This window comes from Gorilla gorilla, chromosome 4, assembly GCF_029281585.2.
Source record: "Gorilla gorilla gorilla isolate KB3781 chromosome 4, NHGRI_mGorGor1-v2.1_pri, whole genome shotgun sequence".
In the NCBI taxonomy this organism is placed as follows: domain Eukaryota; kingdom Metazoa; phylum Chordata; class Mammalia; order Primates; family Hominidae; genus Gorilla; species Gorilla gorilla.
Genome location: NC_073228.2, coordinates 62955104 through 62972493, shown reverse-complemented (window position 1 = coordinate 62972493; position 17390 = coordinate 62955104). Strand labels below are relative to the sequence as shown.

General features: G+C 39.5%; 1 protein-coding gene and 1 non-coding gene across 7 annotated transcripts in view; both read left to right on the top strand.

The window, feature by feature from the left end:
* The first annotated feature begins 4 nt into the window (after positions 1–4).
* NSRP1 (nuclear speckle splicing regulatory protein 1) overlaps positions 5–17390 on the top strand; it is a 71532-nt gene continuing 54146 nt past the window's right edge. For 2 of the 6 annotated variants that reach the window (XM_019028290.3, XM_055388601.2), the window contains exons 1-2: positions 65–118; positions 1328–1421. In XM_019028290.3, coding sequence (XP_018883835.1) covers positions 1330–1421 — 92 coding nt within the window. In that variant the 5' untranslated portion in view covers positions 65–118; positions 1328–1329. Of the gene's footprint in view, positions 119–556; positions 588–1326; positions 1422–17390 lie in introns of those variants that run through there. The other 4 variants (XM_004041987.5, XM_019028291.3, XM_019028293.3 and 1 more) reach the window with 4 other exon arrangements.
* Positions 330–441, top strand: MIR423 (microRNA mir-423). The gene has a single exon (NR_106298.1). It is a non-coding gene; the product is annotated as a microRNA mir-423 (primary transcript).

The following is a 17390-nucleotide window of genomic DNA, read 5'->3' as shown; positions in this document are numbered from 1 at the left end:
AGGATCCGGGCCACCCAAAGCCGCGCGAGAGTTTACGTGACGACATCGACGTCAGCGTCACGGAGGCGTCGGCCACGTTCAGCGGACACGGGAGCAACATGGCGATTCCGGGCAGGCAGTGAGTGATCCGGGAGTTAGGGTCAGGCTGGGGGATGAGAAACTACGGCGACTGTGTCTTTGGCCGAGGAGTTTTAAATGCGCTGGAAGTGAAGGGACTGTGTCGTCAGGGGTAGAGACGGGAAAAAACGAGAAGTCCTGAGGAACATAGATTCCCCTCCCCCGTACATTTTCCCGGATGGAAGCCCGAAGTTTGAGGGAGAAACTTGTGAGGAAATAAAGGAAGTTAGGCTGAGGGGCAGAGAGCGAGACTTTTCTATTTTCCAAAAGCTCGGTCTGAGGCCCCTCAGTCTTGCTTCCTACCCCGCGCTTGAGTTTCTCCCCGCTTGGATGCTCTCAGGGGCAGTGTGAAGAGAGACAGTTCCTGGCTTCCTTAGAGGGCCTTGTTCTCCTTGGCAGAAGCTCAAGTCCTGATTCCCGCCCTTCCTTCTCGTTTTAGGAATATTGTTCTGAGAAGCCACAGAAAAAGGGTAGGCATATAGGAAATTGGGGTATACGTTGCCGCAAAAGAGACAAATACTGTACGTACTTGAAAGTTTTACCTTTGATGTGTAATCCTTACTTTTGATGCGGCCTCCCGTGATCTCCGCATCTTAAAGGCCAAAACGTGAGAAACTAAGGGAGTTGGATCTGATGGGATGGTTCTCTCAGATGCTCCGAGGCAAAGCACATGATCTTAATAAAGTGTAATGCGAACTTGCCCCATGGCTACTTGGGTTTCTCAGTTAATCTTTTAAAAATTTTCGTGAGTTACACTATCCAGTCAGTTCTTAGAAACTGTAAGTACACAGTAGGAAAAAAAAATCTAGCCATTTTCTTGACTGTTTAGACCACAAGGATAGTTGAAAGCATTTTAAAATCTTTAGTGGACATGAACTAAACTTTCCACTACACATGTTTTTTTTTTTAAATGTTACTGTCACTTCGCCATCTTAAAACATTTCTGAACTTTTCATTTACTTCTCTTCTTTGATAAAAATGGTATTCGAGTTTGGCCCGTGTCCACAAATGATCACTTAGAGTAGTAATTATAGAATCTTACGGCATGTTAGAATTTTGAGATCACTGAGAAGCAAAAACAGTCTGTTATGTGTTCATAAAGCTTATGACATGTTTTGATTTGGTAGCTTCATGTGGAAGAGGTAGTAGATGTATTTGTTAACATTTAAACATAAAGGTTTAATTTCTATTTCAAAAAAAATATATGCAGGTATGGGCTTATTTTGCCAAAGAAAACACAGCAGTTGCACCCTGTTTTGCAAAAACCATCAGTGTTTGGGAATGATTCTGATGATGATGATGAGGTAAGGAAACCTATATTTTACTCGTGCATGGTTGGAAATGTAAATTTTTTAAAAACTGACCTTGTGACTCTGATACCTTTGCCTTTGTTATTTGTCAATACAGTGGAGTATAATTTAAAGAATTGTCAAAAAGGAAGGTGTAAAGAAAGCAGCTCCACCGATTTTTTAAAGATTTTTTTCCCTCTAAAAGCTGCAAACTTTACCTTTAAACAAATACACGGTCTTTTCAGACTACTGAAATTGTCATAACAAAATTGTTGGTGTAAAGATCCCTAGGTATGAGTTATTAAGATGTCACCAATTTTCTACAAATTTTTATTAGCAAAGCAGTTTTTAATTTGTTAACCGTGAGCTAAGATCACTATATAACATTTCTTAACAACGCTACTTTTTTTTAAATTCAGTGTCTGCCAAATGTAATTGCTCAGTTATAATCGTGGTAGTGAATAGTTACTCTTGATAGTACTACAGTAACATCTAATATCAACATTTTCTATTTTAGCAGCCAAAACTTCTTCTGTGAAACCCACAGTTATATATCAGAAACAACCCCAAATGTGTGCTTTTCTTTTCTTTTCTCTTTTTTTTTTTTTTTTTGAAACAGTGTCTTGCTCAGTTGCCCAGGCTGGAGGGCAATGCCGCGATCTCGGCTCACTGCAACCTCCGCCTCCTGGGTTCAGGCGATTCTCTTGCCTAATCTTCCTGAGTAGCTGGGATTACAGGCATCTGCCATCATGCCCAGCTAATTTTTGTATTTTTGTAGAGACAGGGTTTCACCATGTTGGCTGGGCTAGTCTTGAACTCATGACCTCAGGTGATCTGCCTGCCTCAGCTTCCCAAAGTGCTGGGATTACAGGCGTAAGCCACCGCACCCAGTAAATATGTGCTTTTCTAATACTCCCATCATGTTTTAATATTTTTTCTTTCTTTTTTTTTTTTGAGACAGAGTTTCGCTCTTGTTACCTAGGCTAGAGTGTGGTGGTGCAGTCTTGGCTCACTGCAACCTCTGCCTCCCAGGTTCAAGTGATTCTCCTGCTTCAATCTCCCAAGTAGCTGGGGTTACAGGTGCCTGCCACCATGCCTGGCTAATTTTTATTTTTTTATTTTTTAGTATTTTTAGTATTTTTAATATTTTTTGTATTTAGTAGATTTTCCTGCCTCAGCCTCCTGAGTAGCTGGGATTACAGGTGCCCCACCACCACGCCCAGCTAATTTTTATATTTTTAGGAGAGACGGGGTTTCACCATGTTGGCCAGGCTGGTCTTGAACCTAACCTCAGGTGATCCACTCTCCTCGGCCTCCCAAAGTGTTGGGATTGCAGGCATGAGTCACCGTGCCCAGCCTCTTTTTTTTGAGATGGAGTCTCCCTCTTTCGCCCAGGCTGGAGTGCAGTGGTGCCATCTCAGCTCATTGCAACCTCCGCCTCCTGGGTTCAAGGGATTCTCCTGCCTCAGCCTGCTGAGTAGCAGGGATTACAGGAACACAACACCATGCCTGGCTAATTCTTGTGTTTTTAGTAGAGGTGGGATTTCACCATGTTGATCAGGCTGGTCTCGAACTCCTGACCTCAGATGATCCACCCACCTTGGCCTCCCAAAGTGCTGGAATTACAGGCATGACCCACTGTGCCTGACCGGTTTTCAGTTTTTATTATATAATAGCATGGGTGGATAATTGAACATATTTGATATTTCTTTGCTACTTTTGAAGACATTGGCTCTCTATGGCTCACAGTGTTTAAAAATTGAGGTATAATTTACATATAAAATTCTCAGATTTTAAGTGTACAGCTTGATGATTTTTGACAAATGTATATGCCCCAATCACGATTTAGAACATTTCCCTCTCTCCCAAAAGGCTTTCCATACCCTCCTGCAGTCAGTCTACCTCCCCACTTGCTACCCCAGACAAATGCTCATATTTCTATCACTAGATTAGTTTTGCCTGTTACAGAATTTCATATAAAAAAAATCATACAGTATGTACTCTTTTATGTCTGACTTACTCCACTCAGTATAATGCCAGATTTATCCATGTAGTTGTAGAATCACATTTTTCTTAAAATGGATTTTTCCCCCTTAACAGTGACTTAAGTTTTTCTTCCATTTTTGTTTTTATTTCTTCATAAAATATTAGAATAATCGACCATAAGAAATGAATCAAGGTTACTAGTTAAATCTCCATTTCTGCGTAGCCAACTAGAATATTTTCAAATGGAATATTGAGGAAGTTACTAATTACAACTTTTGAATTTTTAATTATGTCGTTGCATTAGTAGATATTTAATACCTACAATAGGTTAAGAGTTGATCAGTTTTGCATCTATATAGCCTATGTACTTTTTATTATGTGGTACGCTTATAACAGTTTTTTTTGGGACCTTATATAGTGTTGCTTTCAACCAGTGTCTAGTCTAGTGGGGAAGACAGACATGTGAACATGAATATAAAGCAAACTGAAATATGAAAAGGAAACTAATATACTGAGGATTCCTGTGTGCTCATTATACTTTATTTGATCTTCAGGATCACTCTGATGTATTATTATTCCCATTTTACAGGTCAGAAAATTGAAGCTCAGGTTAAGTAATTTGTTCAAGGCCATGTGGCTGATAAATAAGTGTCAAGATTGGGATTTGAACACAGGCCTATCTGACCTTCAAACCTATACTATTCTTCTGTCTTGCCTTGTTTTAACAGTAGCGTTACAGAATGTGAATGAAATGTAGAGAATGAAATGATTCACTTTGTTGCAGGAAAATCAAGGCAGGAATAAGCATTTAAATAACATTCAAGGCTGGTTTAGATTTAAATAGGCAAAAATAGAGGTGAAATAATTTCATTTGGGAGAGAACAGCAAGAAATACAGAATGGCATACAAGTACAAGGCATTTTTATGGAATAATATGGCTGGAGAAGAGGGTATATAGGAAAAAATGTTATAGATGCGGTTGTAACAGGATTGGGCCAGATTGTGGAGTACCTTAAATTTTTCGTATAAAATTTCAACTTTATATTTTCAAGTAGTTTTTGAGTAATTCGGTGATATTATCACACTTTTGGGAAGATAACTCTTGAATTGTAAAACAAAGAAAGGGAGAAATGAGAGAAGTTTCAAAATGCTTGTTAGAAGGCTTTTTTAGTAGTTCAAGTGAGAGATCTCAACCTAGGTTGAGGTCAGTGGGAATTAATGGGGAAAAATGTGAGCGATACCACAGAAATAAGTAGGACCTGGCAGCCACATTGAATATATGGGAAAGAGATGGAGTCCTGATGCAAGATCTTTTTTTTTTTTTTGGTCATCATTTTCCCTCGTTAAAAAAATATATAATTCACACTGTATACTTTACCCTTTTAAAGTGTACAATTCACTGTGTGTGTGTGTGTGTGTGTGTGTGTGTGTGGTTTTTTTTTTTTGAGACAGAGTCTCTGTCACTCAGGCTGGAGTGCAGTGGCGCGATCTCGGCTCACTGCAACTGCAACCTCCACCTCCCGGGTTCAAGCAATTCTCCTGCCTCAGCCTCCTGAGTAGCTGGGATTACAGGCGCCTGCCACCATACCCAGCTAATTTTTGTATTTTTAGTAGAGACGGAGTTTCACCATGTTGATCAGGCTGGTCTCGAACCCCTGACCTTGTGATCCACCTCGCCCGGCCTCCCAAAGTGCTGGGATTACAGGCGTGAGCTGCCGCGCCCGGCCAATTCACTGGTTTTTAAGAGTTGTGCAGGCATCACACATGTTTAGAACATTTTCCTCACCCAGAAAGAAACTGTGTACCCATTACCATCACTCCCCATTCTCCCCACCCCTAAACCCTGGCAACCACTAATTTACTTTCTGTTTCTATGGGTTTCCCTATTCTGCACATTTCATATAAATAGAATCATGCAATAGGCTTTCTTTTGTGTCTGACTTCTTTCACTTAGCATGATGTTCTCAAGATTGTAACATGTCAGTACTCTTTATTTCTTTTTTATTACTGAATAATATTCCATTGTATGAATGTACCATATTTTATCTATCAGTGGTAGGCATTTGGGTTTTTCCCAATTTCTGGCAATAATGCTGCTATGAATACTTGTGTATAGGTTTTTTGTGTGGATATGTTTTCATTTCCATTGGATATTCTATTGGATATGTACCTAGGATGGAAATTTCTGGTTCATATGATAACTCTGGTTTTATTTATTTATATATATATATATATATATATATATATATATATATATATATTTATTTGAGACGGAGTTTTACTCATCACCCAGGCTGGAGTGCAGTGGCGTGATCTCGGCTTATTGCAATCTCTGCCTCCCTGTTTCAAGCAATTCTCCCGCCTCAGCCTCCTGAGTAGCTGGGATTACAGGCATGTGCCACCATGCCTGGCTAATTTTGTACTTTTAGTAGAGACGGGTTTTCACCCTGGTGGCCAGCCTGTTCTTGAACTCCTGACCTCAGGTGATCTGCCTGCCTCGGCCTCCCAAAGTGCTGGGATTACAGGTGTGAGCCACCACACCTGGCCTGGTTTTATTTTTTGAGGAACTGCCAGACTTTTTCAAAATGGCTGTACCATTTTGCATTCCTGTCAGCAGTGTATGAGGGTTTTGACACTGCCACATCCTGTCTCACATTTCTTTTTTATTGTAGCCATATAGAAGGTGTACAGTGGTATCTCATTGTGGCTTTGATTTGCACTTCCCTGGTGGCCAATAATGTTGGACACTTTTTTGTTTCTGGAGAAATGTATATTCATGTCATTTACCTTTTTTTAAAAAAAATTTAAAATTGAGATGGGGTCTCACTATATTGGCCAGGCTGGTCTTGAACACCTGGCCTCAAGCAATCCTCCCGCCTCAGCTTCCCAAAGTGCTGGGACTACAGGTGCAAGCCACTGTTCCCAGCCACATTTATCTCTTTTTATTTTATTTTATTTTTTGAGACAGAGTCTCGCTGTGTAGCCCAGGCTGGAGTGCAGTGGCACGAACTTGGCTCACTACAAACTCTACCTCCTGGGTTCAACCAGTTTCCCTGCTTCAGCCTCCCGAGTAGCTAGGACTACAGGTGCAGCTGGGATTACAGGCATGTGCCACTACGCCCAGCTAATTTTTGTATTTTTAGTAGAGACTGGGTTTCACTGTGTTGGCCAGGCTGGTCTCGAACTCCTGACCTTGTGATCTGCCTGCTTCAGCCTTCCAAAGTGCTGGGATTACAGGCATGAGCCACCGTGCCCGGCTTTACCTCTTTTTAAATTGGGTTGTCATTTTATTATGGATTGTAAGAGTTCCTTTAGTATCTTATTAGATATGTGGTTTGTAAGTATGTTCTCCTGTTCTGTGGGTTGTCTGTTCACTTTTCTTGAAAATATCCTTCGAAGCACAAAAGTTGTTTTGAGGAAGTCCATTTTTTGCTGCTGTTGCTGGTGCTTTAGTGTCCTACCTAAGAAACCATTGCCTAATCCGAGGTCACAAAGATTTCCACTATGTTGTCTTCTAAGAATTTTGTTGTTTTAGTCCTTGAGTTTAGGTCTTTCATACATTTTGAAATTTTTTTTTTTTTAATAATAAGAGAGAGGGGGTTCAACTTCATTCATTTGCATATGGATATCCAGTTGTCCCAGCACCTTTTGTTGAAGACTGTTTACCATTAAATCGTCCATCGTCTATTTACCATTAAATTTTCTAGCACCCTTGTGGTTTAATATACAAATAATTATAAAAATCACTTACTATGGATACAACAGAAGGATTGGACATGCTTATCTTGCATTTCACATTAAAGTACCCTGGTATACTGTGTAACACAAAGCATCATGGCCAGGCATGATAACTCATGCCTGTACCCTCACGCACTTTCGGAGGCTGAGGTGGGAGAATCGCTTGAGGCTAGGAGTTCAAGTCCAGCCTGGGCAACAGCGAGACCCCGTCTCTATAAAACAAAAAAAGTGTGGTGGCACGCACTGGTAATGTTAGGTACTTGGAAGGCTCAGGTGGGGAGAATTGCTTGAGCCCAGGTTTGAGGTTGCAGTGAGCTAGGATTGTGCCACTGCACTCCAGCCTGGGCAACAGAGGGAGATCCTGTCTCTAAAAGAAAAAGAAAAAGCAATATGAAATGACCACAACATACCACAGTTTGAGAAGGATGGGTTTACACAAGTAATCTAGAGAGTTTTTTGATGTTACTGCTGTTTCTTTTCCATTGTGAAATGAGGCTGGTGTTAGCTAGCCAGTGGGTACACTAGAGTCAGCAAAGATAGGCCTGGGCCATTTTGTGCTAGCTTTCTCCTTCCCTCCTGCTCTTCCTCTTTTCCTCCTTCCTGTAGTGGGACTTTAATACAGAGAATTGTTAACATAGGTGATGGAAGACTTGAGATGCCAAAAAGGGGATGATGAGGCAGTCGAGAGATTAGCAGCAGTAAGAAGCAAGTAGTGATATATAGAGGGATACAAGTAGGAGATGGTTCTTGGAGGCTGGGGACCAGAGTTACCTGGTGGGAACTGGGCTTGTCCAGAAGGAGCAGAAACATTTGGGAGATTCAGTCTTAGAGAGAAAGGTTCTCCTACCTTCCAGTCAAAGCCAATGGACAAGGGAGCTGCAGCTTATTTCTTAGTGAACGGAATATAAAACCATTCCTTAGAATAATTTCCTTACCTATAAAAAAATCAGTCCGGTTAATTCCAGCTTGTCTTTTTACTGAGAAGTAAATTTATTGAGTATATTTAAATATTTGTGAGATTTGGCCAGTCATGGTGGCTCAGGCCTATAATCCCAGCACTTTGGGAGGCTGAGGTGGGCAGATCACTTGAGGTCAGTAGTTCAAGACCAGCCTGGCCAATATGGTGAAACCCCATCTCTACTAAAAATACAAAATTAGCTGGACATGGTGGTGGGCACCTGTAATCCCAGCTACTCAGGCTGAGGCAGGAAAATCACTTGAACCCTAGAGGCAGAGGTTGAGTGAGCTGAGATCAAGCCACTGCACTCCAGCCTGGGTGACAGAACGAGACTCCGTCTCAAAAAAAAGATTAAAAAAAAATTTGTATGATTTGACTATATATTAAAATCTCTTTCATAATTAGTCAACAATTTAAGCAACAATTAAATTATTAGTGCTGTGGAAAATATAGAAGAAAGATAATTTCTTATTCCCCTCCTGAGGAAAGCATTTGATACACCTGGAAAGGAGCTGCTATGAAGCCAATTTATCTGTTCTTTTTATCAATTCAGCAGCATTTAAGATCAGATTTTTTCTCTAGTGGTCCAGCAGAGGGAGCCCTAGCACATGAATTGTTTTCATTTTGTGCTTGCATCCAGGGTTAGTTTAGTGGGAAAGTGGTAGTCTATCCCTTTTAATTATAATTTAAGCAGTTCCTCCTTTCTTTTTTGAGACAGAGTCTGGCTCTGTCATCCAGGCTGGAGTGCAGTGGCGGCATCTCGGGTCACTGCAGCCTCCACCTCCCAAGTTAAAGCAATTCTTGTGCCTCAGCCTCCCAAGTAGCTGGGATCACAGGCGTTCACCACCAGGCCCAGCTAATTTTTGTATTTTTTGTAGAGATGGGGTTTTGCCATGTTGGCCAGGCTGGTCTTGAACTCCTGGCCTCAAGGGATCTGCCTGCCTCAGCCTCCCAAAGTGCTGTGATTGCAGGCGTGAGCCACCATGCGTGGCCTAGTAGATCCTCTTTTTCAAATTGTCAGAATAAGTTAGAAATAATTATCATTTTGTTCAAGGTGGGAGAGATGGTTGGGGGCAGTGAAAGTTTTTACACCATATGAGTAAGAAAGCATATTCTGATGCTGCTATCAATTCATAAGTGAGTGGTTTTGCTGTCATAATTTTCCAGTCTCACTGTCACCATGTTCATTCTTTTCTGTTGGATTATTTTAATTGTTTCATAACTAGTTTCCTTATTATCTGTCTTCTCAAATTATTTATGATATTGTCAGATTGATCTTCCTAAAGCACAGTTATAATCACTGATCCTCAGTCCTGAACGTAATTATATTTAAAATCTAAACTGCTAATCTTGACTTTGAAAACCTTCTCTATGCTTTGCCCCTAGAATGCTTACTAGCATTTTCTCCTAACTGTTCCTCCATAAAAAGTACACTGTTGTGCTTGCAGTTTTTCACAGCTCTGCTTTTCTTTACACTGGAAGTCTTCTCCCCATTTTTTTAATGTCCAAATTATAGCCATCCTTCAAAACCCAGCGCAAAAGCTACTTCTTTCAAGATACCTTCTTTGATTTTCCTCACTGGAAAGAATCTCTTCCTTTTTCTTACACTCTTTACCTTTCTTATTGCACTTAGCTTTTAAAAGCTTGCATTATAAGTTGTTTACATACATGTCTTGTCACTGTACTAGATAAAAGTATGAGCTCTATGAGTTAGGATCTGGCCATCTAGCCTAGCTTCGTTTTTATTTTTTGAAACAGAGTCTTGCTCTATTGCCCAGGCTGGAGTGCAGTGGCGCGATTTCGGGTCACTGCAACCTCCGCTTCCCAGCCTGAGCAATCTTTTAGCCTCCGCCTCCTGAGTAGCTGGGACCACTGGTGCGAGACACCACTCTCGGCTCATTTTTGTATTTTTTTGTAGAGACAGGGTTTCGCCATGTTGCCCAGGCGGGTCTCAAGCTCTTGAGCTCAAAGTAAAACGCCCACCTTGGCCTCCCAAAGTGCTAGGATTACAAGTGTGAGCCACCATGCCTGGCCTAGGCTAGCTTCTAAAAATTAGTAAGATTATTTATTCAGGTGTTTTAGCTGTCTGTATTGTAAAGATCCAGATAGTAAATGTTTTAGGCCTTGCAGGGCAACTGTACAACTTCAGTCTCAGTGTGAAAGCAGCCATTAGGAAATATGTAAATTATGAGCATGAGTAATAAATGTGTTTTAATAAATTTTATTTACAAAAACGGAGATGGGCTGTATTTGACCCATAGCCTACAACTTGCTGACCACTGGTCTGTATGATTGTTCTCAAAAGTATTTTTGATAACAGATATTTAATGAGTGTTGTTAAGTGACCAAAATGGTTAGATGTTGCATGACAGATTAAACCTAGAACTCCTTTTTAGATGTTTATCTATGATAAATGCCTGCCCATTTTGCAGAGCATAATGAATTTTCCTTTTAATGTCGGCAATTGAAATGTTTATTTCTAAACAATGGTATACTTGTGAAATCTAGTTTTGTAACATAATTTGTATGCCATTAAGAGATACGATGTATACAATCTGAAAATTGTTGCACTTTTTTTGGAGACAAGGTTTTGCTCTGCTGCCCAGGCTGGAGTGCAGTGGTATGATCACGGCTCACTGCAACCTCGACCTTCTGGGCTCAAGTGATCCTCTCACTTAAACACTCCAGTAGCTGGCACCACAGGGATATGCCGCCACATCTGGCTAATTTGTTTATTTTTTGTAGAGACAGGGTCTCCCTCTGTTTCCCAGGCTGGTCTCAGACTCCTGGCCTCTAGTGATCCTCGTGCCTCAGCCTCCCAAAGTGTCGGGATTATAGGTGTGAACTACTGTAACTGGCCTAGTTGTTGCTTTTGGATAAAGAGGCAAAACTGTTTAACCACTTTAAAAGAGAGTATTAAGTTTAGATAGCTAAAATTTATTAACTTAGTTTTACATTTTATTTAATTTACATTACTTATTATTTTTTTTCATTTTTTGAGACAGGATCTTGCTCTTTCACCCAGGATGGAGTGCAATTTGTGCAGTCGCAACTCATGGCAGCCTCAACCTCCCAGGCCAAAGCACGCCTCTCACCTCAGCCTCCCAAGTAGCTGGGACCACAGGCACACACCACCATGCCTGGCTAATTTTTTAATTAATTTTTTGTAGAGACAGAGTCTCACTGCGTTGCCTGGGCTGCTGTTGAACTCCTGGGCTCAAGTGATCCACCTGCTTTGGCCTCCCAAAGTGTTGGGCTTATAGGTGTGAGCCACTGCACCTGGCTGTGAACTTAGTATGTGTATATATGTATATGTAGTTATATATATATATAAAATTATATATATAAAATTACTCAGAAGCCATGGTATAGTCCTTTTATAGGTTAAGCATTTATAGAAATTATAAGGGAAACATTAAAACCCTAGCAGAAAAAAAAGAGGAAAACACATTTAGAGACGAATATAGAAAAAATAGAAATATCTAATGAACATTAAAAATACTCAATTTTACTATAAGAAATGTAAACTTAGGACAATAGTGAGCTACCATTTTTTGCCATCATATTAGCCAAATACTTTTTAAAAATGAAATGGCAAGATCTTTGTGAAATTGCACTCGAATTTTTGTTATAAATTGATGCACATTTTTGGAAGCAGATGGACCTCTTCTGGAAAGCAATTCCAAAAATTAGTATAAATCTTTTAAAAGTTGACTATTGTTTACCCAATATTATCAGTCAGGAGACAGAAACCTTGCCAATATTTTCTTTTCTAAAATTTTGTCTTGGAATTGTCAGAAATTGATATAACATATTTTTAGGTATTCAAAAGCATTTATCTTGGGTCTCTTTATGATCGTAAAAACTTAAGACCAGTCCAGCTTTCAACAGTGAAAGCATGAGTAAGTAAAGTGTGTGCAATACTACGGCTATTACATTCATCATGAAATAACATTTAGTGAAAAAATATATACAAATTTGTTATAGATAAAAGGAAAAAAGACAATAAAGCATTTCATATTAATGGTAGTTATCTTTGTATGGCAGACAATGAGTGGTTTTTTTTTTTTTTTTTTTTAATTTGTAGAGATGGGGGTCTCGCTATATTGCCCAGGCTCATTTTGAACTCCAGGCCTCAAGTGATCCTCCTGCCTTGGTGTCCCCAAGTGCTGGGATTACAGGTGTGAGCCACCACGCCTGGCATGATTTTTTTTTTTATACTTTTCTGTATTTTCAACTATTTTTTAAGAAAAATTATGGTGAATTTTAAGGATTTCCCATAGTGTATTTAGTTTCCAAATCATATTAAAATGTAAAAAGATATAACACATTTTATCTGATAGAAGACTAGGAGAGAAAATATTGGGACATTTTAAAAGCATGAGGTAGATGAAATAAGCAGGATACAAAATTGAATACTTAGGGTTGTACAATGCTATAGGTGCACAGATAAATAAAAAATAATAAATGAAAATGATTACTTTTTAGCATGGTAGTGTGAGTTTTTTTTCAAAATCATATTATTATTTTGTTATAATTTTGACAAATACAAGGAAGTGAGTGCTTAAAAAAAAAAAGATAACCATAATTGTGTATTCCCAAAGTAAGAAGCATTAGCAAGTTACAGGATTACATAAGTGTATACACTTCCGTTCCTTTCACTATTTCTTAATATTTCTCCTCTTTAATCTTTTTAAAAATTTTCTTGAAAAAGTAAGTTGAAGGTTTGGTTTTCCTAATGAAAAATTAATCTTATTTTAGCTGGAAGCCTGTTTGGCTTACTATTGGTAAGAAAAAGTTAAAATTTTAATCTGTCTGAACATTATAGTACATCCAAATCAATAAAATGTTTTAGTTGTGGTTTTTCATCAGTTTTAATCAGATAATGTCTTACTTCTGTAGATATAGTCTAGTATAGTTCAAATAAAAAGACAGTTGTACATAGATAAGACAAAGCATATTGTGAAAATGTTGGGAAATTTAGGTTATTTTAATGATGGCTGAGAATTTGTGAACTTTTCTCATATGCTATTAAACTGAATTACTAGTAAATTTATGGTACCGAGTATATCAGAGTATAAACAGTGAGGGATTTAAAGTAATTATGCAGTTTGCTAAAATTTCATCCTTAACCTACTGGCTAAGAGTGAAAAAGCAAGAAGAGAGAAAAGGAAAAGGATGGAACTTAAGACAATTCTATTAGAAGTGGGGAGATGGCAAGAGAATTCTGTCCTCCTTATTTTTCTTTTTCTTTTTTAAAATATTTCATTTTGAGACAGGGACTCACTGTTGTCCAGGCTAGAGTGCAGTGGCTCTGTCACAGCTCACTGTAGCCTCAACCTCCTGGGCTCAAGCAATTCTCCCACCTCAGCCTCCCAAGTAGCTGAGACTACAGTCATGCACTACCATGCCTGCCTAATTTTTTTTAATTTTTTTGTTGAGACAGAGTCTCACTATGTTGCCCAGGCTGTTCTGGAGCCCCTGGCTTCAAATGATCCTCCTGCCTCAGCCTCTCAAAGTACTGGGATTAGAAGTGTGAGCCACTATGCCCAGCGTTCACTAGTCTTTTTAACCATTGTTTTCCATTTCTGAGGTCTTTGACTTAATTTCATAGTTTTTCAACATGTGCTCATTGGGGCATTATTTCTTAAGTTTTTGATTGTTAAATAATGCTTGCCCATTGCTTTTGTCACTTAAATATCTACTTGATTGGGTGTAATATTTCTACAATAACAATTTATTTCAAAATCTTACAGACATTAGTGATTTTTTCTGGTACTTAATGTTCTTATCAGGAAGTACAACACTATAGTTTCTTTTATCCCTACTTCTAGACTTTTTTTAATTGGCTTGGACTACTGGAGAGTATATAGCCTTTTTAACTCAATGTGTCTTGCTGCAAATAATGTTGAATTGTTTTTTCCAGGAATACACTGTTTCTTTTTCTCTAAATATTTAGCTTTTTCTTCATTTCATTGAAATTTACTGTCATCCCTGTGCTGGGTTATCATTTTGGAGGATCATCTTTGTCTTTCATATCATCGTCATGCATTTATTAATGCATTCAACAGATATTTATTGATCACTTGCCCTGTGCCAGTGAAACATAACAAAAGCCACTGCCTTTGTGGCACTTATATTCTCAAGGTGGTGGTGGTGGGGGGTGATAAGTAATTAACATAACAGATAAGTAAGTTACGTGTGAATTTAGAAGATTACAGAGCTGTGAAAAAGTAGAGCAGGGTAAGGAGAATTAAACAGGTATTTAGGGAAATTACTCAGTCTATGTCTTTTTCTCTCTACTAAGATTAAACTTTTGTCAGTGTTTCAGTTATAGCTTTTCTGTTTCTTACTGTTTCTAATTTATTAGCTCTATTGGTGTTATTTTAGTCTTCAATATATTTTCTTTAGCTCTACAGTTTCTCTGTCTTTTATTGTCCTCTCATCTGAATATTAACTTTTAAATTTTAATTAGTAATCTTATTTTGAAAGAGTTTGACAGGGAAGAGAGAGAGGAAGAGATGGAAATGATAGTTCGAAGATACACAGGTATACCTCACTGATATTGTGGGTATGGTTCCAGACCACTGCAGTAAAGTAAATATCTCAGTAAAGCAAGTCATGTAAGTTTTTTGTTTCCTAGTCTATATAAAAGTTAAGTTTATGCTATGCTGTAGTTTTTAAAGTGTGTAATAGCATTATAGCTAAAAAAAAAAATGCCTATACCATAATTTTAAAATACTTTATGCTAAAAAATGCTAATGATCATGTGAGCCTTTAGCCAGCGATAATCTTTTTGCTGGTGGAGGGTTTTGTCTCAATGTTAATGGCTGCTGACTGATCAGGTGATGTTTGCTGAAGGCTGGGTGGCCGTAGCAATTTCTTAAGACAAAAATGAAGTGTGCTGCATTGATCGACTCTTCCTTTAATGAATTATTTCTCGGTAACATGTGATGCTGTTTGATAGCATTTACCCACAGTAGAACTTTAAAAATTGGAGTCAGTCCTCTCAAATCCTGCTGCTGTTTTATCAACTAAGTTTATGTAATAATCTAAATTCTTTGTTGTCATTTCAACAATGCTCACGTCGTCACCATGAGTAGATTCTATATAAAGAAACCAGTGCAAGGCCAGGCGCGGTGGCTCACGCTTGTAATCCCAGCACTTTGGGAGGCCGAGGCGGGCGGATCACAAGGTCAGGAGATCAAGACCATCCTGGCTAACATGGTGAAACGCCGTCTCTACTAAAAATACAAAAAATTAGCCGGGCATGGTGGCAGGCGCCTGTAGTCCCAGCTACTCCGGAGGCTGAGGCAGGAGAATGGCATGAACCAGGGAGGCAGAGCTTGCAGTGAGCTGAGATCGTACCACTGCGCTCCAGCCTGGGCGACAGAGCGAGACTGTCTCAAAAAAAAAGAAAAGAAAAGAAAAGAAACCAGTGCAGTGGCTCATGCCTATAATCCCAGCACTTTGGGAGACTGAAATAGGCGAATCACCTGAGGTCAGGAGTTCAAGACCAGCCTGGCCAACATGGTGAAACCCCGTCTCTACTAAAAAATAAAAAAGTTAGCCAGTTGTGGTGGCGTGCACCTGTAATCCCAGCTACTCAGAAGACTGAGGCAGGAGAATCACATGAACCCAGGAGGTGGAGGTTGCAGTGAGCCAAGATCATACCACTGCACTCCAGCTTGGGCGACAGAGCGAGACTGTCTCAAAAAGAAAAGAAACCATTTTCTTTGCTCATCCAGTAGAAGAAATTTGTCATCAATTCAAGTTTTATCATGAGCAGTTCAGTCACATCTTCAGACTCCATTTGTAATTCTAGTTCTCTTGCCATTTCTACCCCATCGGCAGCCACTTCATCTACTGAAGTCTTGAAGCCCTCAAAGTCATTCATGAGAGTTGGAATCAGCTTCTTCCAAACTCATGTTAATGATGTTTGGCCTCCACCCGTGAATCACAAGTGTTCTTAATGGCTTCTAGACTGTTGAATTTCTTCCAGAAGGTTTTCAGTTTACTTGCCCACATCTATCAGAGGAATCACTGTCTGTGGAAGCTGTAGAGTTTATGAAATGTATTTTTTTTTTTTTCGAGACGGTCTCGCTTTGTCACTCTGGCTGGAGTGCAGTGGTGCGATCTTGGTTCACTGCAACCGCTGTCCCCTGGGCTCAAACGATCCTCCCACCTCAGCCTCCTGAGTAGCATGGGCCACAGGCACTCACCACCACACCCAGCTTTTTTTTTTTTTTTTTTTTGGTAGAGACAGGGGTCTCACCATGTTGCCCAGTATGGTCTCAAACTCCTGAGCTCAAGCAATCTACCTGTCTTGGCTTCCCAAAGTGCTGGGGTTACAGGTATGAGCCACCACACCTGGCCTTGAAATGTATTTCTTAAATAAGCCTTGAAGGTCAGAATTACTCCTTGAACCATTTGCTCTAGAATGGATAGTGTGTTGATAGGCCTGAAAACAACATTCGTCTCCTTGTACATCTCTGTCAGAGCTCTTGATAACCCAATGCATTGTCAGTGAGCAGTATTTTGAAAGGAATCTTTTTTTTCAAGCAGTGGGTCTCCATGACGGGATTAAAATATTCAGTAAACCAAGCTGTAAACAGATGTGCTGTCATGTAGGCTTTGTTGTTTCATTTATAGAGCACAGGCAAGTAGATTTAGCATAATTTTTAAGGGCCCTAGCATTTTTCAAATTGTCAATAGAGTCAGCCTTTGAAGCTTTGAAGCCAAGCGTTGACTTCTCTTGGGCTTTGAAAGTCCTAGATGGCATCTTCTTCCAATAGAAGGCTGTTTTGTCTACATTGAGAATCTGTTGTTTATTGTAGCCACTTTCATTGATGGTCCCTGTTAGGTTTTCTGGATAACTTACTGCAGCTTCTAAATTGGCTTAAGGGAACATTGTGGCTAGTTTGATCTTCTCTTCAGACTACTAAAATTCTCTCCATATCAGCAATAAGGCTGTTTGCCTTCTTATCATTCATGTGTTCACTGGAGTAGCAACTTTTAATTTCCTTCAATAACTTTTCCTTTGCATTCAGAACTTGACTGTTTGACTGCAAGAAGCCTAGCTTTCAGCCTGTCTCGCCTTTCAGCATGCCTTCCTCAATCAGCTTAATCATTTCCAGCTTTTGATTTAAAGTAAGAAACCTGCTACTCTTTCTTTCACTTGAACACTTAAAGGCCATTGTAGGGTTATTAGTTGACCTAATTTCAGTATTGTTGCGTCTCAGGGAATAGGAAGGCCTGAGGAGAGGGAGAGAGGAGAGAGGAGAACACCGGTTGGTGGAGCA